The following is a 25,364-nucleotide window of genomic DNA, read 5'->3' on the forward strand; positions in this document are numbered from 1 at the left end:
GAGATTCATTTTACTGAGAATGCTTTCAGCCACAATTCTATTTTCTTTTTTGAATCGATCTCTATTTATTCTTCTTGTAATGGGAAATACCATGGGGTGATTTTTCCACGTTAAAGCATTATTTGAAGGGATGGTGGTATGCTTAGAATATTGTTGCTTGTGGTGGTGGTGGTAGTAGTGAGGATACTCTGAAGATTTGTCAGCACAACAAAGGATACTGTATTCATGCAAGATGAGCTGTACTAACTTTTCAGAACATTGAGTCAATGTAACTGTTGAGTTGAAAGAGATCCCACCAGCTTTCTTGGGCTGAAAAAGAAATATATGAAGCTAAGTGTAAAAGTTTAGACACATAACCTAGTAACCACATAACCTAATAGTCACATAAATAATTAAAACAGTTTAAGTAAAAAACATATTTTGGCTAAATTGATTAAGAACACTATTAGAACGCTGGTGACCTGAGGTCAATTCTGCCACTGTCTGTAAGGAGTTTGTACATCCTCCCTGTGACTGAGTTTCCTCCAACTTTACAGATATACAGTTAGTAGGTTAATTGGTCAGATGGGTGTAATTGGGCAACGTGGGTTCATTGGGCTGGACGGGCTTGTTCCTGTGCTGGACCAGTAAATTCAACACAACACTACAGAGCCAATCCAGGTAGCAAGCTTGTTTCATCCCCAATAAAACTAATCAAAGGAGAGGTTAGGCAGGCCGGCATTTTATTCCTTAGAATAGAAGCAACTGAGAGGTAACCTTATAGAGGTGTATAAAATCAGGAGGGGCATAGATAGGGTGAATGCAGAGTCTTTTTCTCAGGAAAAGGGAACCAAAAACTAGAGAGCATAGGCTTAAGGTGAGGGGGGAAAAGATTTAAAAACAGCCTGAGCAGCAACTTCTTCACACAGAGAATGGTGTGTATATGGAACAAGCGGCCAGAGAAATTAATTGAGACAGATACAACATTTAAAAGACATTTGGATAAGCACACAGTTAGGAGAGGTTTAGGTGGATGAGTTGGTGCTTTGTTACTAGATGACTTTATGACACAACAATATTTACTGTCTACTGATGTGAAAAGCACGTGAAGATTTTTAAATTCTCCATATCTCAATATATATTTTTAATTTCACTTGTTCCCTGAATAAAGGAAGTGGCCAATTAGTAAGAGTTTGCACAATAGTTGCCAAGCTTGAAGTATAAACAGTGCTACAAATTTCAAAGCTTGAGTGGTGATAGGGGAATTCAAGATTGTTTAGTCATTCAATGGAGGGTAATTGGGGAAGTTTAACATGCTAGTGTTCAGAGCTAGCTGGTTTAACATTCTTCCACTTCCAACACACTGGGCAGCCCCAGATGCATATTACATGCACGTGACCTCACTGATCAGAAAGCAATGGAAACCGCACTACTGCAGGTGCCTTCAGAAATCTTTGTCATTCTGATCTTTCTATCCATTGATCTACTTGAGAGAGTGACACATACTTATAACATGCAATATGGAGCCTAATAAACTGGATAAGACCCAGATGTCCACAAGGAAGATTTACAGAAATGCCATTCAAGGAAAGGCATTGAGAGGAATTTTGATAAAGGTGTTCAATATCATGAAAGGTTTAGACAGAGTAGGGAAAAGCTTTGACCTTCAGTCAAATGCTTCAAGAACTAGGACTACAGATTTCAAGTGATGGATAAAGCATACAGAAGTAAAAATATAATAGGACAATGCAAGTTAAGTTCTTGCTCATCACTATTAAGTTGGTGGAGATCAGAGTCAAATTAGGGCTATCAGTATTAGATCAGGATAGGAATTTAAGAGAAAATAATTTGTATTGTTACACGGAAAAACAAGGGAAATGGGTTGTTTTTACGAGCAGTTAAAAGCATATTGATTTAGGAGTGAAGTTCTAGAAATTAGATTTGAAATGCTTAATGATCAGGCAAACAGAAAGAGAAAGCATTCAGAGAAGGCCTGTTAGCGATGTGGCATGAAATGAAGTTCATATTTGGCTGGGGTAAGTTCAGCAAAGTAATGAAAAAAGCATCACAGACTGTATATTTAATACAGAATTTATAGCGGTGAAGGGGTCAAGCAGGAGGCTATTAGTAAAATCATAGCCGGTAATGACAAATTCATGAATATGGGTAAGGATATCCCTGTACCTGTCGTTTCTCTCTGTGTTGGACAAATTGGAACACTAACACCATGCAAACACAAGATCAGGAAGCACAAATTACATCAATCTTCTGAAACCCTTAAGTACATAATCCAACAATTCCCAATTACAAACCCCATTTCCAGAAAAGTTGGGGTATTTTCCAAAATGCAATAAAAACAAAAATCTGTGATATGTTAATTCACATGAACCTTTATTTAATTGACAGAAGTACAAAGAAAAGATTTTCAATAGTTTTACTAACCAATTTAATTGTATTTTATAAATATACACAAATTTAGAAATTGATGGCTGTAACACACTCAACAAAAGTTGGGACAGTTAAAATAAGATTGAAAAGTGCACAGAAAAGTCATGCTACTGTGACAATTATAGCCACCTGGGCTCGGGAGTACTTTGGAAAACCATTGTCACTCAACACAGTCCATCGCTGCATCCAGAAATGCAACCTGAAACTGTATTACGCAAGGAGGAAGCCATACATCAACTCTATGCAGAAACGCCGGTGAGTTCTCTGGGCCCGAGCTCATCTCAGATGGATCGAAAGACTGTGGAACCGTGTGCTGTGGTCAGATGAGTCCACGTTTCAGCTAGTTTTCAGAAAAAACGGGCGTCGAGTTCTCCGTGCCAAAGATGAAAACGACCATCCAGATTGTTATCAGTGAAAGGTGCAAAAGCCAGCATCTGTGATGGTATGGGGGTGCATCAGTGCCCACGGCATGGGTGAGTTGCATGTATGTGAAGGTACCATTGACTCTGAGGTGTATATTAGGATTTTAGAGAGACATATGTTGCCATCAAGGCGACGTCTCTTCCCGGGACGTCCATGCTTATTTCAGCAGGACAATGCCAGACCACATTCTGCACGGGCTACAACAGCGTGGCTTTGTAGACACAGAGTGTGTGTGCTTGACCGGCCTGCTGCCAGTCCAGATCTATCTCCTATTGAAAATGTATGGCGCATCATGAAGAGGAGAATCAGACAACGAAGACCACGGACTGTTGAGCAGCTGAAGTCTTACATCAAGCAAGAATGGACAAAATTTCCAATTGCAAATCTACTACAATTAGTATCCTCAGTTCCAAAACGATTAAAAAGTGTTATTAAAAGGAAAGGTGATGTAACACAATGGTAAACATGCCTCTGTCCCAACTTTTGTTGAGTGTGCTGCAGCCATCAAATTCTAAATTTGTATATGTTTACAAAATACAATTAAGTTGGTCAGTAAAACTATTGAAAATCTTTTCTTTGTACTTTTGTCAGTTAAGTAAAGGTTCACGTGAATTAACATATCACAGAATTTTTTTTTTGCATTTTAGAAAATATCCCAACTTTTCTGGAAATGGGGTTTGTACATTTCTATACATTGATTTATCGGTTGCTAGTCATATAGCACAGAAACAAACCCTTCAACCCACCACTTTGATGCTGTCCATCAAGTACCAATTATACTATTCTCATTTGGCAGTGGTTAGTCCTTAGCCTCCAATGCCTTGCAATTCATGTGCTCAGCCAGATACTTTTTAAATGTGTAAGAATATCTGGCTTCAAACACCTTCTCAAGCAGCGTGCTCACCAAGATTGCAACCAATAGCTAAGTGTAAAAATCTTCAGATTCCCTCTAACTTCTTTATTCCTCAGCTTTAGCCCATGTCCTCTGTCCGTGGAATTGTTCTGTTGTTGTTGATGGAACGGGGAATTTGATGTGCGTTGGTCAAGGTTCATTTAGATTTTGCTCTTTCTTCAGATTGATAGTTTGGTGAAACCTAAGTTACTTTAGGTTTCAGCTTTTGCATTGGAGTCAGACAATATACATTACTCCATATAACAATACAGTGACATTTGTACAATCACTCTAGGTGCACTATTGCTTCAGGCTTGTCACTCACCAAAACTTTTCACCTCCCTATATAAACCTGATGCTTTTTCATGTCCAGTCTAACTTCTGCATCACATTATCAAACCCCTCCACTTAAAAATGTACTGTTTCAAGTTATTCTCAAAGAAGCAATAAAAAGCTAAGAAAATTTCATTTCTTTAGTGCTGCAATATCACAAGAATAAAAACCATGTATTTATAGTTTACATTTAACACATTAAAAGAAGCCGAAACATTTACAGAAAGGTTGGAAACAGAAAATGTAGATTATATAATCTAAATTCAAAAATTTTAAAGCATTCAAAATGTTAACAACTGTTGTAACAGAATTCATAAGAAAATACTTATAGGATTTACAATTCAACACACAAAGTGAAGAGACTGGGTTCACCAATGGTAAAGCAGTCCTGGAAAAAGCAAATCTACATGCCTTACCTTGAAATAAATATTGGGTTTAGGTTTGTTTAATCGGATTCCAACAGACTCCAGCTCTTTTACCAGTAAATTCCTAATGTGAAAATAGGAAGTAGTTAAAATTTGTAATTTCAGTCATAACATTCACAGTTGGAGCACACTCCCACATCCCTCCCCCCCACCCCATCCCCAGAAAGGAATATCTGGAAATTCAGTTATGGTTGCAAGAAAATGGCCTCCGGCAGCTATATTCAACTACTAAACTTCATTACAAGTTTTAAACATCAGCTCAGGTTAAGCAAAAGCACATGCACCTTGAGAACCAAATTTGAGTTGGTTAGTGTTAAAATACAACTACAGACTGTGTCAACAAAGAGTGATGAAAATGAAACTGTTGTTAAACCATCCATGATTTAATGTTGTATTAAACCTTACATATTAAAAAGAAAATATTCAATCCCCACTTTGCGTTCAACAATCCAAACAACTGTCAACTGGCTGGAGTGTTCATGGACATCTTCAACCTCTCGCTTTGACAATCTGCAATATGCACCTGCTTCAAGCAGGCTTCAATTATACCAGTGGCTAAGAAGGAAGTGGTAATCTGCCTAAATTACTATTGTCCAGTAGCACTTACATAGCCTGTGATGAAGTGCTTTGAGAGGTTCGTCATAAAACATATCAACTCCTGCCTGAGGAGTGACTTGGATCTGCTCCAATTTACTTAGTCACAACATGTCAACAGCAGATGCCATTTCAATGACTCTTCACTCAGTTCTGGAACATCTTGAGGCATTGATCGTGTGGAGAGTCAGAGGCTTTTTCCCAGGGCTGAAATGGTTGCCACAAGAGAACATAGGTTTAAGGTGCTGGGGAGTAGATACAGAGGAGATGTCAGGGGTAGGTTTTTTACTCAGAGAGTGGTGAGCGCGTGGAATGGGCTGCCGGCAACGGTGGTGGAGGCGGATATGATAGGGTCTTTTAAGAGGATTTTGGATAGGTACATGGAGCTTAGAAAAATAGAGGGCTATGGGTAAGCCTAGTAATTCTAAGGTAGGGACGTATTCGGTACAACTTTGTGGGCCGAAGGGCCTGTATTGTGTTGTAGGTTTTCTGTTTCTACCTGGACAATGAAGATGCATTTATCAGGATGATCTTCATTGACTACAGCTCAGTATTCAACACTATTATTCCCGCAAATCACTAAGCTCCAAACCTAAGCCTCAATACCTCTCTGTGCAACTGGATCCTCGATTTTCTCACTTGCAGACCCCAGTCAGTTCAGATTGGTAACAACATCTCCTCCACAATTACCATCAGCACAGGTGCACCATAAGGCTGTGTGCTTAGCCCCCTGTTCTACATATATATACCTATGATTGTGTGGCTAAGTACAGCTCCAATGCCATATTTAGGTTTGCCGATGATACCACTATTGTTGGCAGAATAAAAAGGTGGTAACAAATCGGCATATAGGAGGGAGATGGAGAATCTAATTGAATGATATCTTCACAACAACCTCGCACTCAACATCAGCAAAACCAAAGAGCTGATTATTGACTACAGGAGTAAGAAGTCGGAGGTCCATGAGCCAGTCCTCATTAGAATATCAAAGGTGGAGAAAGTCAGTAACTTTAAATTTCTTGGCATTATCATATCAGAGAATCTAATCGTGGGACCAGAATGCAAGTAACATCACAAAGAAGGCACAACAGCGCCTCTACTTTCTTAGAAGTTTGCGTAGTTTCAGCATGTCATCTAAAACTCTTGACAAAACTTTTTCTATCCGACGCATGGTGGAGAGCATCCTAACTGTTTGCAGCATGTCCTGGTATAGAAACACCAATATCTAGGAACAGAAAAGTCTACAAAAGTGGTGGATACAGCCCAGTCCATCACAGGCAAAACCCTCCATCACTGCACACATTTACAGACAGCGCTGCTACAAGGACCCCCACTATCCAGATCACGCTCTCTTCCTATTACTACCACCGGGCAGGAGGTACAGGAGCCTTTGGCCCCACACCTCCAGATTCAGGAAAAAGTTCCTCAAGCAGCATGGATAACTTTACTCACCTCAACACCAAACTGACTCTATAACCTACAGACTCACTTCAAGACTCTACAACTCATGTTCTCAGTATTATTTATTTACTTTTTTATTATTTGCACGATTTGTCCTCTTTTGCACATTGGATGTTTATATAGTATAGTGCACATACACATGTATAGTTTTTCATTAATTCTATCGTATTTCTTTATTTTCCTATAAATGCCTGCAAGAAAACAAACTTCAAAGTAGCATATAGTGGCATATTCATATTTGAAATGGAACAAATACCTGAATCATTAGGCTACCTTTTAACATAACAACATACTTCCATTTCTAAATTTAGAAAAACTGAGAATAGCTGGTTATGGACATTTTTAACACTTCCATGCGGACACACCTTTGGATATCACCCTTCGTTGCGTCCAGCATCATTATTACAACATCTGCTGTCCTAGCAACTGCAATCACCTGGCGACCACGACCTTTTCCTGTAGATTTAAAATATATATTAGCAGTCAACAAATTTAGGTAAAATTCCCAATATAAACTGCTGAAAAGAATCAATCAAGAATTTCATGAATTACTTTTTTGGTAGGCAAATGTGGGTGTGTTTGAAAGAATGAACTTTAAGGAGCGTCTGAAGAGCACAGAAAACTTCATAAAAGAAAACTAATTGGCTTATATTTAAGCTGTCCCTTCATCACCTCAAAATAGCCCACAGTGATAATATAAGAAATATACCAATTCCCACACTCAACATTATCATATTTCCACAAGGTCAACGAAAGATCCAACCGGACAAATGTCTTGAAAAATACAAGGTCATTGTGATTAACTTTTTAAAAAATCACATTTTGAGATCTAAGGGTTGAAGGCAAGGTGAGCATTTGCTGCCAGCCATAAGTGCCTATGAGAAGATAGTAGTTGACCACGTCCTTCAACTGCTACAGACTTCTGAATTTAGACCCGGTGGCGATGAACGGCTAGTGACATTTTTCCCACACAAGTATGGTGAGCAATGTGAAAGGGAGTGGTGTTTCTATGCATCTGCTGTGTCATCCTTCTTTGTGGGCTGAAGAAGTGCTGTCAGTAGCCTAGATGAGTAACTGCAAAGTGTGTGTTTTTTGGATGGCATACTCTGTAGCCACAGTGCACAGCTGATGGAAAGAAACTGACGGTGTATCTATCAAATATACTGCTTCGTCAAGTTTTGTGAGACTTGATGGAGATGCAGTCATCCAGACACCCAAAGAGCCTTGATGGGGATGAAGAGAATCTAATCAAGTACCACCGATTATCATGGGTAGGTGGCTAAAAGCTCTCCTTAGAAAAAGTGGGGGCAGATAATTTTTTGAAAAAACAAGGGAATTTAGCACAGAAGAAGAAGAGCTGAGACCTGGAGTTGATCAGACATGTTCATATTGAGTGGTGACCTATTCCTGCTCCTATATCCTTGTGTTCTTGTACTTTTAGTCACAGAATCATACAGGACAGAAATAAGCTCTTTGGCCCACCATGTCCACATCCACGGAGCACAAGATGGCGCCAGAGATCGGCAACTTATTGCAAGCTGCTTCCTGCAGATCCACTCATTACCTCTCTTACAATTATTCTACTCTTTTAAATCTAAAATCACTGACTCTGCATGGTTACTGTTTTACCTGGTTCTACCTCAATGCAGAGTGTAATGATCTGATCTGTATGAACAGTAAACAAGCTAAGCTTTTCACTGCATCTTGGTACATGTGATAACAATGAATCTATACCAATATCAACTGTCCAGTACTACCTAAACTAATCCCACTTTCCCACAGCCCTCTCTGTACTGATGATTCATACACTTGTCTAGAAAATTCTTAAATGTTGTGAGAAACTCTGCCTCCACCACCCCTTCAGATAATATATTCCAGATTGCAACCATCCTCTGGGTGAAAAAAATCTTCCCTCAGATCATCTCTACTCCTTCTAAATTTCTGCCCTCCAGTTTTACACTTTCCAGTGCCATCATTTATTTCAAAATCTTTTTAAACCATTCAACCCACAAGGATGGATTGCTTTTAATCTGCCTGCCTGTATTCCACTGTCTCAACATTCCCCCTCTCCACTTTATACTGTTTATCCTCCCTCTTCACCTTTAGTCCAGGTGCAGTCTCAATCTCAAACGTTGACGATTCCTTTCCTCCCACAGATGCTGCCCGATCTACTGAGTTCCTCCAGTAGATTTTTTTAACTTCATATTCCAATATCTGCAGTGTCTTGTGTCTGACCTTATTCTCTCACTGTCTGAAAAGCCCCTCTCTGACCTCATCCTGCTCTAATGATGCTTTACTGATTTCTTGCACCTTTGCCCCACAACTCCCACTCCACTTGGCTGTCCACAGGTACACAGGCATTGGGGGGGAATGTCTAGTTCCTTACTGTGTTTTGTTGCACAAATGTTACTTGCCACTTATCAGCCCATATACCTCAACGTTGTTGCCTGCAGACATTCTGCTTCATTCACTGAAGGCAGTGAATGGATCTGAACACTGCGCAATCATCAAAGATCAGCACTTCTGATTTGATGATGAAAGGAATGTAATTGATGGATGTCAGTGATGAAGCATTTGAGGGTGATTGAGCCTAGGATAATACCCTGAGGAACTCCTGCAGCAATATCTAGGGCTAGAATTCTTCACTGCCAATAATCACAGCAAGCTTCCTTGGTGCAAGATATGACTCCAATTACTGGAACGCTTTTACCCACTAACATTTATTGACTTCTGTTCTACCAGGGCTCTGTGATGCTACATACAGTCAAATCGTATTTATGGCATTCACTTTCACCTCACCTCTGGAATTCAGCTAAGTGATCTGGGCAAAACACTAACTGATGAGCAAGTTACTGGTGAGAAAGTGCTGTTGGATAGTACTGTTGAAATCACCTTCCATCAGTTTGCTGATGACTTAGAAAAGACTGAATGGACATTGGATTTGTCCTACTTTCTGCAAACATGACATACTTTGGCAATTTCCCCCATTATTAGACAGCTGCCACTGTTGCAAATGTACCTTGGTTAGTGGCACAACCAGTTTGGAGGACCATTCTTCAATACCAAATCTTTCATTTCAACTTTCCTAGTTTCTTTCCTCCAAAGCCAGAGTGTAAAATTGTGATCAGAACACTGAATAAACATTTTATGACAACAGCACAACAGCAAAACCTTTATGAACAAATTATTAAATGAATCCCAAGGCTACAATGTCACGTACAAACCTTGTGCTGCTCCTTCAATGATACCAGGCAGATCCAAAAGCTGAATGTTAGCACCTTTATGCTGGATTACAAAAAGAAACATGTTAAGTAATTTTATTCCTGTTTTAAGCAAAAAAAAATCTGCTCGTAATAGCTTAAATCTGTGGCACACAGGGACAAAATATATTTATGTCATTTAATGGATCTTTTGTGATTTCCAAAATCACAAACTAGGAACAGCAGCAGCCAACATGCAATATTCAAGATCTGGCTCCAGACTCCCTACCATCATGCTTGACTGTTCATATATAACCATTAATGGTGATTTAATTTTCTGATTATTTTTCTCTTGCCAGTTAAAGAACAATACATTTCATTCAGATGTTGCTATTTCAAACTTCCATGACAAACAGCACGTTTGCTTAAAGTTAATTTTCAGTCCAAAATAAGTTGCTTGTCAATAATTACAAGTTAAAGTCATTAAGGCATACATACACTAAAATAAATAAGCAGTTATATTTTCCTGCAAACAGTTTGCATACATTGTCGCACTTGCTTCAGTACCATGTCTTTAAGGAAGGACGCATAAAGAAGCCCAGCTGTGAAGCACATGGAATGATATGGAGTTATAATAATCACAGCTTACAGAGCAGCAGAGCCACAGACCTTAACAGCTGGATTTTTACATTTACGTCTGCATTTGCAATGGAAAACTCTTTCCAACTTCCAAAACAATAATAGTGCTGACTGCAACCTACTCTTCACAAGAGTTGAGAGCAAAAGTTGTCTGTTGTTAGAATTTAGAAGTTATCATGCACTGCACAGAGAAATAGAGCAATATCCCATCAACATTATTTCCAGAGGATAATCTATTTAACAGGAACTTGGCATATTACAACTCCTTCAAATACTGTTTCTGATTTGCCTCCGAACAACTTCCAGCCTTGCAAATAAACCAGGGGTGCTGCAGACACTGTGGGCAAGCATTCACATTCAGAAGAAAGGAGGAAAAGATTGTTGAAAAATGAAAGGAGCTACTTTTCATTTCACTGATACTGAAATAGGTGCAAACTGTTATACAGCAAAAAGAGCAGTCAACTAAAAATAGCAAGAGAACATAGGAATAAGGACCTGAAGGTGAATATTAAGAGACAACAACTGCAGTCTGGTTGTTTTAGGAATGAACACTGATTTAATCACCAGCAGGTGAACTTAGGGTGAGCACTGCTAAGGTTTGAATTTTAAAACCTAAACTGGTTGGAATTCAATTGAACAGAATGGTGTACATTCTTCTGTCAAGGGTAGACCATATTGAATGTAGTCTACTAGCCTCCCCATCGCAAGACACACATGAAAATACAGCATTATTTAATCTTGCAAAAATCCCAATAATGAAATGTAAAACAAGTGTTCTCAAATAAAACTTTAAACCCTGGAAACACTTAGCAAGTCAACACTTTCAGTACGCTGGATGAACGCAGGTCGGGCAGCATCAATTAGAAACGATGAGTCGACGTTTCGGGCCGGAACCCGTCAGGACTGAAGAATACTTGTAGCTTCAGTTGAAAGACCAGTAATTTGAAAGGCAAAGGGGTGGGGGAGGGGAAGCATTGATATCATAGCCCTGAAAACAATGGGTAGTAGAAGAAGGAGGTCGAACCATGAGGGCGCTGGGGGAGGGGAAAGAGTGAAATAGGGATAGGGGAAGGGAGGGGGAGGGAATTACCGGAAGTTGGAGAATTCTATATTCATACCAAGGGGCTGGAGACTACTTAGATGGTATATGAGGTGTTGCTCCTCCAACCTGAGTTTAGCCTCATCATGGCAGTAGAGGAGGCCATGTATGGACATATCTGAATGGGAATGGGAAGCAGAGTTGAAGTGGGTGGCTACCGGGAGTTGTGGCGGACTGAGTGGAGGTGCTCGACGAAGCGGTCCCCCAATCTGCGTCAGGTTTCACCGATGTAGAGGAGGCCGCACCGGGAGCACCGGATGCAATAGATGACCCCAACAGACTCACAAGTGAAGTGTTGTCTCACCTGGAAAAAACTCAGGTTGGAGGAGCATATACCGTCTAGGTAGTCTCCAGCCCCTTGGTATGAACATAGAATTCTCCAACTTCTGGTAATTCCCTCCCCCTCCCTTCCTCTATCCCTATTTCACTCTACCCCCTCCCCCAGCTCCCTCATGGTTCCGCCTCCTTCTTCTACCACCCATTGTTTTCAGGGCTATGACGTCAATGCTTCCCCTCCCCCACCCCTTTGTCTTTCAAATTACTGGTCTTTCAACTGAAGCTACAAGCATTCTTCAAATCCTTCCTCACCTTTCATTCTTCAGTCCTGACAAAGGGTTCCGGCCCGAAACGTCGACCCATCGTTTCTAACTGATGCTGCCCGACCTGCTGAGTTCATCCAGCGTACTGAAAATGTTGCTTTGATCACAGCATCTACAGATTATCTTGTGTTTACTTAGCAAGTCAGCCAGCATCTATGAAGAGAATAGTCCTGCTGAAAGATCACTGAACTGAAATGTCAATTCCATTTCTCTTTCCACAGATGGCCTCAGCTATGAAGGTAGTTATGGAATTTTGATTACAATTCAGATTTCCAGCATCTGCAATTTTAAAAAATGTTTTTGATGCAAGTATCTCACCTCTATGACACCTGGAATGCAGGTAAGGGTTGTAAATTCATACGAAGCTGCTTCACTTGCAGTGGAAGTCATCAAACTCAAAAACGTTGACTGAAAGATAAATATGTAGCATAATTTAGAAAAAACAAGGAGTGACTTAATTCAATACAACGAAGGTACAAAGCTGTACACTGATGCTCACTAAAGATCCCAAATTTAAGGATAATTTTCAGACTACTGAGAAGAACTTTTGTGCATAAAAGTTTAGTACTTTTTTTCTTGCAGAATTTGTGATCATGGAAGCCACTGCTTGTGGATTTTAGCACCAGATTTAAAAAGCCAGTGGGGTCACTTGGAACTTTCTGCGGAGCTTGAGATCACAGAAGCATTCTTAATGGGCAGTGTGAAAAGCCAGGTATCATGGTCCACACTGGTACCAATGACATAAGCAGGAAGGTTGATGAGGTCCTGCAAAGTGAGTTCAGGGAGTCATGTGTTAAATTAAAGGACAGGTCCTCCAAGGTGGTGATCTATGATTGCTCCCTGTGCCACGTGCTAGTGAGGCTAAAAACAAGAAGATAATACAATTTAACACATGGCTAAGGAGATGGTACAGGAAGGAGGGCTTCAGATTTTGGATCAATATTGATGAATATTTAGGCCCCAGTTAAGAAGACGTACCTGTCGTACACAGAAAATACAGGACTTGAGGAGTATAAGAGACAGAAGAGAACACTTAAAAGAGAGAAACCAGGAGAGCTAAAAGAAGGCATGAGGTTGCTCTCTCAGACAAGGTGAAGGAGAATCCCAAGGGTTTCTATTGATATATCAAGACTAAATGGATAGCAAGGGACAAAACTGGTCCACTTGAAGATCAGCGTGGTCATCTAAGCATGAAGCCTAAAGAGATGGGGGAGATCTTAAATGGATTTTTCGCATTTGTATTTACTCAGGAAATGGATATAGTCTATAGAACTTTTATTAGAGGCACAACAGTAGTGGGATCATGGACCGTATCCAGATAACAGAAGAGGAAGTGCTTGCTGTCTTGGGGTAAATTAGAATAAGTTGCCAGGGCCTGGCAAGAAGTCCTTCACACCTTGTGAGAGGCTAGTTCAGAAACTGCAGGGGCCCTAGCAGAGGTATTTAAAACATCCTTAGGCATGGGTGAGGTGCCAGAGGTTTGGAGCACAGATAATGTCAGTCTGTTGTTCAAAAATCGCTCTAAGAATAAACTGGGATATTATAGACTGGTGAGCCTGGTATCAATAGTGGGTAAATTATTGGAAGATACTCTGAGGGACAGGACATATAAGTATTTAGATACACAGGGCCTGATTTTGGATAGTCAACATGTGTGTGATGTCTAACCAATCAATCAGATTTCCGAGGAGGTTACTGGAAAAGATGATGAAGGAAAGGCAGAAGATGTTCTACATGGACTTAGCAAGGCCATTGACAAAATTCTGCATGGGAGCTAGTACAGAAGGTTTAGTCGCTTAGCATTCAAAGTGAAATAGTAAACTGGATTAGGAGAAGCCAGAGAGTGATGGCAGACGGTTGAGTCTCTGACTGGTGGTCTGCCGCAGGGAGCAGTGCTGGGTCCATTGCTGTTTGTCATCTTATATTAATAATCTGGATGATAATGCGGTAAACTGGATCAGCAAACTTACGGCTGACACAGAGATTGAGGACATAGTGGACAATGAGGAAGGCTATCAAATCTTGCAGGATATCAGGACCAGTTGGAAAAATAAGTTGAATAATGGCAGATGGAATTTAAAGCAGACGTGTGAGGAATTGCACTTTTGGGAACAAACCAGTATACACAGTGAATGGTAGGACACTGAGGATCACAGGGATCTGGGAATACAAATCCACAATCTGTTGAAAGTGGTGTCACAAGTGTTGGTATGTTATACTGAAGTTGCGTAAGACATGGCAACTCCAAATTTACAGCATTGTGTTCAGTTCTGGTGACCTACCTACAGGAAGGATATCAATAAGATTGAAAGGATACTGAGAAAATTTACAAGGATGTCGATGGGACTTAAGGACCTGAGTTATAGGGAAAGGTTGAATAGGTTAGGACTTTATTCACTGGACCACAGGAAGATGAAGAGAGATTTGATAGAAGTACATAAAGTTATAAGGGGTATAAACAGGGTAAACACAAGTGGGGTTTTTCCACTAGAGGTCATAGCTTAAAGGTAAAAGGTAAAATAGTTAAAGGGAACCTCAGGAGGAACTTCTTCATTCAGAGGGTGGTGTAAGTGCAGAACGAGCTGCCAGCTGAAGTGGTGAAAGCCGTATTGACGGCAACATTTAAGAGAAGTTTGGTAAGAATACAGATGGAAGGTGCATGGAGGGCTATTGTCTAGGTGTGGGTTGATGGGACTAGGCAGAATGTCAGTTCAGCATGGACCAGAGGGGCCAAAGAGCCAGTTTCTGTGTTGTAGTGATACATGACATTATGCTTTGGTTTGCTCATGTTTCTTGCGTTGACTGCTCCATACAAGCAACAATCACCTTGGATCAACCCATTTCTCTGCTAAGCTACATTTATGTAGCATCTTATCATCCTATCAAATGTTTCAAAGCATTGAAGGAGTTATTTTCAAAATGCTTTAAATGCTAATGAGTGGTGTTCTTTAAGGCCCATCTGAACCATAAGAAGGAGCTGGAAATATTTTATTCCATTTAATTCATATGGTTGATGCACTGATAATAAAAACACAAACACCTGGCATGAAGATCACAAACTTCTGATCTACAGAAAACAAATACTGCCTATAACAACAATTTCACAAGTGTGTACATCATTTCATACAACCATTTACAACGAAGATTTTATGCTCTGATAGCAATTAGAAATTGTAACCAGAAAAATAAATCTACATTTGATTGGTATTGCACTTCTAACACTACAATGAATGCAAAAGAATTCTGTTCAAAACTTTGATGAGGGTGGAGGTCCTTGTACATCTCAGTAAAAAACACACATTACGGCGAATGGTCCACAGGCTTTTGTATTGTTGTGGTCATGATTCCCTTCCCGTTTATTTTTTTGGCCTTGAACATGGTGGTGGATTATGTGGAGGAGATAAAGTCTAACTTTATTTACTCAAGAGGGAAAAAAAGTAAGGCCAAAATAGGAAGTGCACAATACAACATATTAATGCTTTGGGTGTTAGCATTCATTGAGTGGTTTCTAAAGGAAACAAGGCTTGCACAGTTAAGATGCTGAATGAATGAAGTTCTGTCCACTTTATAGTATCTCCTCCAATTTGTCCCATCAACCATGTTAGTCCAACACACAGCATTGTTGTAGAAAAGTGTAAAAGACATACAGAGTAAACTTATTCCTACCTTACCCACAGAAGGGAATCCAATCAATGCTACCCTGGCATCTCCTGATTTCATCACATCAAAGCCTTCACCTTTGGATCCAGCAGATTTTGGGGGTTCCAACAAGTGTGCTCTGTACTTAGCAAGTTTGGCTTTTAACAAGCCCAAATGATACTCAGTGGCTGGAAAGTATCAATCACATTATAGTCAGTTCTCCGGTAATGTTGACTTCAGATCTATTCAGCATAGTTATTCCAGTATTCTATGAGACTATTCTTTGTGATATATATATATAAATAATTAGATTTTAAAAAAGACGGGCTTATTAGTAAGTTTACAGATGATACAAAATTGGTAAAGTTGTGGGTAGTGTAAAAGGTTGTCAAATGCAAGATATTGATCAGTTGCAGATATGGGTGAAGAAACTGCAGATAGAATTTAATCTGGGCAAGTATGAAGTGTCACACTTTGGGAAGTCAAACGTAAGGGAAACATGCACATTAAATGGGAGAATGCTTAGTGGTACTGAATAACAGAGTGATCTTGGGGTCCAGGTCCTTAACTCCCTGAAAGTTGGCAACACAAGTTGAATAAGGTGGTCAAGATGGGACATGGAATACTTGCCTTTATCAGTCAGCGTGTTGTGTGTAAGAGTTAGGAAGCCATGTTGCAGCTGCATAATATTTTGTTCGGAATATTGCATTCAGTTCTGGTCACTCCATTAGAGATGATGTGGAGGCTTTGAAGAGGTTGCAGAGCAAGTTCAACAGGATGCCACCTGGATTAAAGAGTATTGTTTGGACAGATTTGGATTACAGTATCAGAAGTTTAGGGGAGGTCTAACAGGAGTTTATAAAATTAGAGGTGGCATGGATACAGTAGATAATCAGAGTCTCTTTCCCAGGGTAGAATTGTCAAATACCAGAGGGCATAGTTTTATGGTGAGAGAGGGACATTTTTTTTTAATCCACAGGGAGTGATCAGTGACTGTAAGGAGAAAGAAGATCTGATAGTGCCATTTAAGAGGCACATGAACATGAAGGGAGTAGAGGGATCTGGGTTTAGTTTCATTTGACCTCATGGTCAGCACAGACATCTTAGGCCAAAGGACCTGTTTCAGTGTGCGGTCCAATGACCATAAAATTCAGGATAATGCATTTGTATGCAATGGAAAACAAACCACTCAAGGGTAATATGCTTCATGTATAAAACTCACAGCTCTGTCTCTAAAATTGTTCTATTACTCCTACTGGTGAACTTGTAGATACCATCCATCACCCCAAATTACACAGAAGAATTAGCTCCCTCCAGATCCAGCATGAGTTTATAATTAAAAAGAATCACAGATGATGTTATCACTGAAAGCAGAAATCGATGACCAGGCATGAGTATGCTGTTGGATACACAGTAATACATTGGCATGCAAAAGTTTGGGCACCCCGGTCAAAATTTCTGTTATTGTGAATAGTTAAGAGGGTAGAAGATGAACTGATCTCCAAAAGTCATAAAGTTGAAGATGAGACATTCTTTTCAACATTTTAAGGAAGATTAGTGTGTATTATTTTTGTTTTCTACAATCTTAGAGTGGGAGAAAAAAGGAAAGGAACACCATGCAAAAGTTTGGGCACCCCAAGAGATTTGAGCTCTCAGATAACTTTTATCAATATGTCAGACCTTAATTAGTTTGTTAGGGCTATGACTTGTTCGCAATCGTCGTTAGGAAAGGCCAGGTGATGCAAATTCCAAAGCTTTATAAACACCCTGACTCCTCAAACCTTGTCCCGGCCTGCAGTATTGGGTAAAACTAAATGGATTCAATCACAGCTGTCCGTAATAGTGTCTTTTGCAAGTAAGATTAAAAGATACCCATTTTTAGATTTGGTTAATAACTGGGCTGTGAAATTGAAACTGACTGAGGAAGACATAGTTGGCCAAATTTACCTGCCACCTATCCCTTTTTGGCTCTTTCCAGAACTAGAAGTAGACCTATTCCTCCTTTTTCAGCTTCAAGGAAGCAGTGCAATTTCATCAGCGTTGATCACAAATGAATATTTAAATAATAAATGGGGATCTTATCTGAAGATTTTTACTGACACCTCAGTGGATCCAGAGAGCAGTAGGGCAGGATTTGGGATGTATGTGTCTCAACTTGGAGTTAAGATTGGTCATCGGGTTTCAGATGGGGTTTCTGTCTTTGCAACAGAATTATTAGCAATCCTCTGGGCCTTATGGTGGATAGAAGACTCTCGACCACGTAGGGTTATCATCTGTTTGGATTCTGCGGCTGCCTTAGAGTCTATAAAAGGGAGTAAATCAAAAGCTCGTCCTGACATAGTTATTGAGACTCTCTTAGTGCTGTTTAGAGTAGGGAAGATGGGTTGTGCAGTTAGATTTTCATGGATACCAGGGCATGGTGGGGTGGAGGGAAATGAAATTGTGGATGGCATTGCAGTCTTCCCTACAGAGCAGGCAAGTAGAAATTAGAGTTCCCCTCGGCAGAGCAGAATTGAGAAGTAGGATTAAAAAAGGTATAGAGAAGAAGTGGCAGGAGGATTGGAAAAATGAATTAAGGGGCAGGCATTATTTTTATTGTCACCCGCTAGTTAAAAAGGTTTCAGACTGTTACCTTTTAAGTCACAGAGATATGGTGAAATTTACAAGACTTAGGTTGGGGCATTGTGAGCTAAACTATTATTTAAAGATAATAGGAAAACATTCTACTGGATTATGTGACTGTGGTAGTCCAGAGACAGTTCAGCATGTTTTGCTGAGCTGTAATAGATACAAAATTGAAAGAAGCATGCTGTTCAGGAGGCTGTCTGGCTTAAATTTATTTTGGTTTTCTATTAAATCTTTGTTTGGCCGTCAAAAGAATCAACATCTGATTGAATAGTCTAAAATTCAGTTTATACATGAGACTAGGTTGTATTTGAGAATTTGAGTTCCTTGAAGTTCTATAATTAATTACACATCCTGCGGAGGGCCGTAATACGCCTAGATGCGTCTAAACAGCCGGAAATAGAAGAAGAAGAAGAAACCTTGTCCCAAACACAACAGAGTTACCAAACACAATGCTGAGGTCATGAAACCCATTGGCCTCAGTCTGAGGAATGGAACAGTGAAATTAATGAGGTGAAAGAGGATTACAAACTACAGAGTGTGATGTTTGCAAATGAATGTCAATGTGGTCATACTAGAGATTCTGCAGATGCTGGAAATCTTGAACAATGCACTCAAAATGCTGGAGGGAATCAACAAGCCAGGTAGCATCCTTGTCTCAGCCTAAGGCATCAACCATTTGCTTCCCTCCATAAATGCTGTTTGGCTTACTGAGTTCCTCCAGCATTTTGTCTCTCGGTGTGGTACAAAATGCCAGAGGGGGATAAACAAATCTACATGCGGGAGGGGTGGTTACTAAGCATTATATACCTAGGCTCGTGAAGGACAATGAGCTCAATGGGTAAGATGGAAACAGCTAATTATTGGAGTCCTACACAATGTCCAGTCCTGATGAAGGGGCTCGATTTGAAACGTCGACTGTTTACTCTTTTCTTAGATGCTGCCCGGCCTGCTGAGCTCCTCCAGCATTTTGTGTGTGTTGTGTTGGCAATTATTGGCGTGCGTAGTGAGGAAATGATGATCGTTCTATAGCTTGCAAGGGGAATTTTTCTTTAAAATTTCAAGGGTGTGAAGAGGTCTTGGGTGCAGGAGGACAAATGACCATTTAGGGAGTGCAAATAAACAACATATAGGATGATGCAGTGGTAATAAATATAATCTGCAGGAAGAGGGGAAGGGTTAGAACACAGAACAGTACATTACAGGAGCAGCCCCTAAGGCACACAATGTTGTGCTGAACTAATTAAATTCGAAATGAAATGCTCAACTGACCTACTCTCTTTTCCCTACACTATGTCCATATCCTTCCATTTACAGGTCTCTATTTTATTTGTCTCCACCGCCACCCCATTCCAAGCACCCACCACCCTGTGCAAAAACTTGTTCTGCATATCGCCCTTGAACTTACCCGCCTCACCTTAAATGTATGTCCTCTGATATTAAACATTTCAACCCTAGGAAAAAGTTACTGTCTATCTATGCCTCTCATAATCTTATAAAGCTCTATCAGATCTTCCCTCAGTCTCTGCCAGCCCAGAGAAAACCCAAGTTTGTCTAATCTCACTTTATAACACAACCCCTAATCCAGGCAGCATCCTGGTAAACCCCTTCTCCAAAACCTGAAATGGGGCGACATGACTGAATACAATACCCCAGATGTGACCGAATTAATTTTGCAAAATATCTTCCTGACTCTTGAATTCAATTCATCAACTAATAAAAGGCAAACATGCTATATGTCTTCTTCACCAACCTATGAATCTACATAACACTTTCTGGAAGCTAAGTTTGGACCCCAAGATCGCTCCATTGAATTTGCCTCCACCACCACCCTAGGAAGCATATTCCAGTCACCCACCACTCTGTGAAAAAAACTTGCTCCACACACCTCACCTTAAGTCCATGCTCTCTGGTATTAGACATGTCAACCTTGGGGGAAAAACTGGCTATGAAGGATTTTGCCATTAACAATGTACCATCTCTTTACATTTGATCTCCCGAAGTGCAAAACTTCACATCTGGCCAATTTAAACTCTGTCTACTATTTTTCCCCCCATATCTGTAAATGACTTATATCCCACAGTACCCCTCGGCAGTCTTCTACGCTAAGCATAACACCACTAATTCACAACCTCATTAACCCACGAATCTACATTTTTATTCATGTCATAACACAAACAAGAGGTCCCAAAACAGATCCCTGAAAACTAGTCACAGACCTCCAGCCAGAACAAGACCCACTACCCTCCTCTGAGGACAAAATTTATAAAATGCACATGGGAGGTATTGTTAAAAGTATACTGAATGGCATGTGAGCTTATTTTAAAAATCTATAGATTGTGAAGACTTAATAAATAAAATCTAACAAGTACATGCAGATATTAATGAATGTTTCAGTGTACATAACAGCAAGGAATGGAGTGAAGGTGATTTAATGATAATGTATAGTGTGTAGCTGGGGTTAATGAATATTCGATAAACGGTAAATTAATAAATCAAAGGAAGGTTTATTTATTATGTTTTATAAGGAGCAAATGGAAAATAATGAACACATTCTAAAAAGTGCAGGGGATTAAGGAATCAAATGAGGCTAATAAGCACATGCTAAGGATGCAGAGGTTAATTAGCACCTCGTATGTGGCGCAAGGGCCCATGAGCATATTGAACATGAACCCAGGGTTAATGCGCAAATTCTGTTAAGGTACTGGGGGGGTTCGTGCAATGGGCATATTCTGGAGAAGGAAACGGTGGGTGTCTACGTTCACTTTCTACAGGCTACGGGAGGGGGCGAGGGGGTCATGGACACATTCCACAGACCATGGGGGAGGGGAGCAAGAACTCATTGTACCGTACAGTCTACGGGCTACGGATGAAGTTTATTTTATTTCCACGGCGCCAACCTTTGTTTTTCTGGGTCCGTGCGATTTCTTTCTCGATCTCCGAGATTTTCTCCAGGATCCCCATGGTTGCAGCTTTGAATCCCGGAGCAAATTCACCAAAAGTTGTCGCAAATTCTGGAAACCTCCCACAGCGGATCCGGAACCCGGCTCGATTGCATCCGAGAAAACTGTCCTGGCTTCCTCTAAGCGCGTGTCTTTGGTTCCGTCCCTTGCTGCTGTTGCAGTACCCACTTACTCTTGGTGTCCATTTAACATTACTTTATTACATTTTTGTTTACGTTATATTTTCTTTGTAACTGACACATTTTCTATCCCTGTAGCTGCTAATGTAATCTATTTTTTCTTTATTTCGTTTATGTAGACAATTTACGGAAAAGTTGATAGGGGACAATGCTGCACTTGCAGCATTAACCACGGAGAGATCACAAGCCCCAAAGCACGTACAAAAGTTTTCTCAAACATTGTGTAATCAAGGCAATTCAATATAATTGACATGAAGTGCAGTTTTTTTTCTCGTCGTAACTGTTTAAGGAATTGACTGGAATTCAGTTGTTTTGTGTTTGTACAATCTGTAGAATTTCTACTTAACTCTCATCAGAGATGAAGCTTCTGCTTGCAGCTATGTTAACCCGCGGGAAAGACGTTTCGGCATTTCGGACAACAAAGCTGCTAAGTTAATTCTCAAATTCTGGTGCTGTCGAGGTATAATGTGCGTGTTCTCCTTGTGACCAGGTGGATTTCTTCCAGGTGCTCTGGTTTCCTCCTACACCCCAAAATTTGGTCGTTCTATGCCAGTTTCCGAAGCAATCCTATTTCCACGTAACCTATTCTCTCCTCTTTACCATCAATCCTCCCCTGGTTCTACCACTCACATAAATAGGAAAGAGAATAGGTTACACGGGTGTGTAACTGGCATTGATCTGAACGACCGAATCGTGGGAAAGGTAGTCTGGGTGTAAGGAAATGTATATTCGGCCCAGTACTGGAAGTAAAAATACCTCATGAGGATTAGCAGTATGCAGATGGAGGAAGTAGGTTACAAAAATTATTCTGTTCATTCCTCAAAAGCCAATTCGTAGAAGTACAAGCAGCACTGAAAGATGGGACTATTTGGTTGAGTTTCAAGTGTTAATGCAGTTAACAGTCAAGGTTTATGTTACTGTGGAGTTTGGAAGAATAAGATTGAAATAAAAATAATTCTGACATGACATGATAAAGTGGATGTTGAAATGTTTTTACTTGTGGAAACATCTTAAAACAAGGGACACATTTTCAGCCTAAGAAACTAGTCTTTTAAACCAAGGAATCTGGACATTTCTTCTTGCAAAGTGGTGAATCCCTGGAATTCTGTGCCCAGAGAGAGTTGTGGAGGCCAGGTCATTATAAGTATTTAAAGATAAGTACATTTTAAATATCAAGAAATTGAGGCTTGGGGTAGATCAGTAATGATCTTACTGAATATAAGTAACTTCCCTCAAACATTCAGTTCCTGAACCAACCATCAAAACCCCAATTTCTACAGTTTAGCACACAAATAGACTTTGCTTTTTGTTATTCTACTTGTGTTCTTGTAAAAATTGTGTATTATTTAAAGTTTTAATAGTATATTTATAGTTTTCTTATGGATGTTGCTTATGTACCTGTGAAGCTGCTGCTGTTTAGTTTTTCATTGCACACATATACACATACTTGTGCAGATGACAGTAAATTGGACAAGCTTGAAGTGGCCTTGTGTTGCCCTTAAGGCATTTATTTGACTTTATTGGGTCTACGTTTTAAATGATTTGTTTGTAATTATTTTCTAGTTAAAGTTAAAGGTTGATAATTGAGTTACAGTATAACAAAGGTAAATTCATTGTCTATGGTATATGGTCTATGGTACCTCCGGTTTTGCCGCGTCTTATGTGTAACCTCTGGTTTGGAGAAGGTGTGAAGGTGGGTGCCATGCGTGCGGAATGATCATGAAGAGCTCCGTGTCCACCCACAAAGACACATTACAGAAGCAACGCCGTAAGTTCATAAGAATGTATTTGAAGTAAAAATATTAACGCGGTTTCTGTTAAGGAAGCGGCGGTTGGGGCGGTGCGCATGCCAGCTTTTCAATTTAAAACGCGGGGTCGGCTCGAGCCCGATGGCGGTTTGACGGGACCCCTCGCCCGCTACTCGGGGCGGCTGGAGACACTCGCTACAATAAGAGAGCGCGTGTGGTCTCCAGAACGGAACAGACGCGGTATATGTTTGTATTTTTTATCAACAGTTTTCACCATACGATGTTAATGTAGAAGAGTGAACAGTAAATGGTTAACCTTACTACCACTCTGTCTCCATTGGCTCCAGTTTAGTTTAGTCAGAGTTTCAACACACTGCACGGAACACTACAGTGAAAAGGCGCAATCATTAGACGTTTCGACAAGTGGTACAACGGCTTCGCCATCAAGCACCAGGTCGCTTGCACTCAGCGCCAAGAGCAGTAGGACGTCGACGAGTGTGGCTTCCCTCGCAAGAGCTAAAGAAGCCGCCAAGGTGCGAGCGTCATACGCTAACCAAAATGAAAAATGGAAAAAGCTGTCAGAGAAGCGGAAAACCAGAAGGAAAAGTCTGTCAGAGAAGCGGAAAACCAGAAGGAAAACTCTGCCAGAGAAGCGGAAAACCAGAAGGAAAAGCCTGTCAGAGAAGCGGAAAACCAGAAGGAAAAGTCTGCCAGAGAAGCGGAAAACCAGAAGGAAAAGTCTGCCAGAGAAGCGGAAAACCAGAAGGAAAAGTCTGCCAGAGAAGCGGAAAACCAGAAGGAAAAGTCTGTCAGAGAAGCGGAAAACCAGAAGGAAAAGCTGCCAGAGAAGCGGAAAACCAGAAGGAAAACTCTGCCAGAGAAGCGGAAAACCAGAAGGAAAAGCCTGTCAGAGAAGCGGAAAACCAGAAGGAAAAGTCTGTCAGAGAAGCGGAAAACCAGAAGGAAAAGTCTGCCAGAGAAGCGGAAAACCAGAAGGAAAAGTCTGCCAGAGAAGCGGAAAACCAGAAGGAAAAGTCTGTCAGAGAAGCGGAAAACCAGAAGGAAAAGTCTGCCAGAGAAGCGGAAAACCAGAAGGAAAAGCCTGTCAGAGAAGCGGAAAACCAGAAGGAAAAGTCTGTCAGAGAAGCGGAAAACCAGAAGGAAAAGTCTGCCAGAGAAGCGGAAAACCAGAAGGAAAAGTCTGCCAGAGAAGCGGAAAACCAGAAGGAAAAGTCTGCCAGAGAAGCGGAAAACCAGAAGGAAAAGTCTGTCAGAGAAGCGGAAAACCAGAAGGAAAAGCTGCCAGAGAAGCGGAAAACCAGAAGGAAAACTCTGCCAGAGAAGCGGAAAACCAGAAGGAAAAGCCTGTCAGAGAAGCGGAAAACCAGAAGGAAAAGTCTGTCAGAGAAGCGGAAAACCAGAAGGAAAAGTCTGCCAGAGAAGCGGAAAACCAGAAGGAAAAGTCTGCCAGAGAAGCGGAAAACCAGAAGGAAAAGTCTGTCAGAGAAGCGGAAAACCAGAAGGAAAAGTCTGCCAGAGAAGCGGAAAACCAGAAGGAAAAGCCTGATAGAGAAGCGGAAAACCAGAAGGAAAAGGCAAGGACAGATACAGAGTTCGAAGTGCTGACGCTACAACAAGAAGCTGATGCGGCCGCGGTGGAAGCACAAGTGTTGGAAAACGCTGAAGAAATGCACGTTCTAGACGAAACAGGAAAATCTATGTCAGAAAGGGCCAAATTGGAACGCACCAGCGAATAATTCCAATCTCAAATTGACCTGCAGATTCATTCTCCCTCTCCATACTTGCCTGTTGGCATCCCATCCCATGTGAAATCACAGGGAAGCTTCGTTGCATCGCGTCCACCTGGGCAAGACAACTCACAATTGCAACCTTGCCACAAACTCAAGTATGAAAGGGCTGACTACGAGTACTTCCTGACACCGAACTTACCAGAACCAGCGAGATCAAAGAACAAAGGCCGAAGTCAGAACATCAAATCACATCATGAACGTACACGCTCAGTCATATGTTCCCCAACATATTCCCCCAGCTAGCACGCCACCTGCAGCAGAACCATTGGCACAGTATTTAGCGCTACAAGACCTCGTCAATTCAGGA

The 25,364-nt window shown here is 40.7% G+C and overlaps 1 protein-coding gene across 1 annotated transcript in view; it reads right to left on the reverse strand.

Annotated features, from left to right (window-relative positions):
- Positions 1-21,396, reverse strand: part of drg2 (developmentally regulated GTP binding protein 2) — a 34,121-nt gene extending 12,725 nt beyond the window's left edge. The window contains exons 1-7 of the mRNA XM_063058778.1: positions 21,257-21,396; positions 15,759-15,919; positions 12,411-12,500; positions 9,780-9,840; positions 6,921-7,011; positions 4,492-4,564; positions 219-309 (exon numbers count right to left, since the gene is read on the reverse strand). Of these exons, the coding sequence (XP_062914848.1) occupies positions 219-309; positions 4,492-4,564; positions 6,921-7,011; positions 9,780-9,840; positions 12,411-12,500; positions 15,759-15,919; positions 21,257-21,320 (631 nt within the window). The 5' untranslated portion in view covers positions 21,321-21,396. The remainder of the gene's footprint in view (positions 1-218; positions 310-4,491; positions 4,565-6,920; positions 7,012-9,779; positions 9,841-12,410; positions 12,501-15,758; positions 15,920-21,256) is intronic.
- Between the last annotated feature and the right edge of the window lie 3,968 nt (positions 21,397-25,364).

The sequence above is a fragment of the Mobula hypostoma genome, chromosome 9 (genome assembly GCF_963921235.1).
Source record: "Mobula hypostoma chromosome 9, sMobHyp1.1, whole genome shotgun sequence".
Taxonomy (NCBI): Eukaryota; Metazoa; Chordata; class Chondrichthyes; order Myliobatiformes; family Myliobatidae; genus Mobula; species Mobula hypostoma.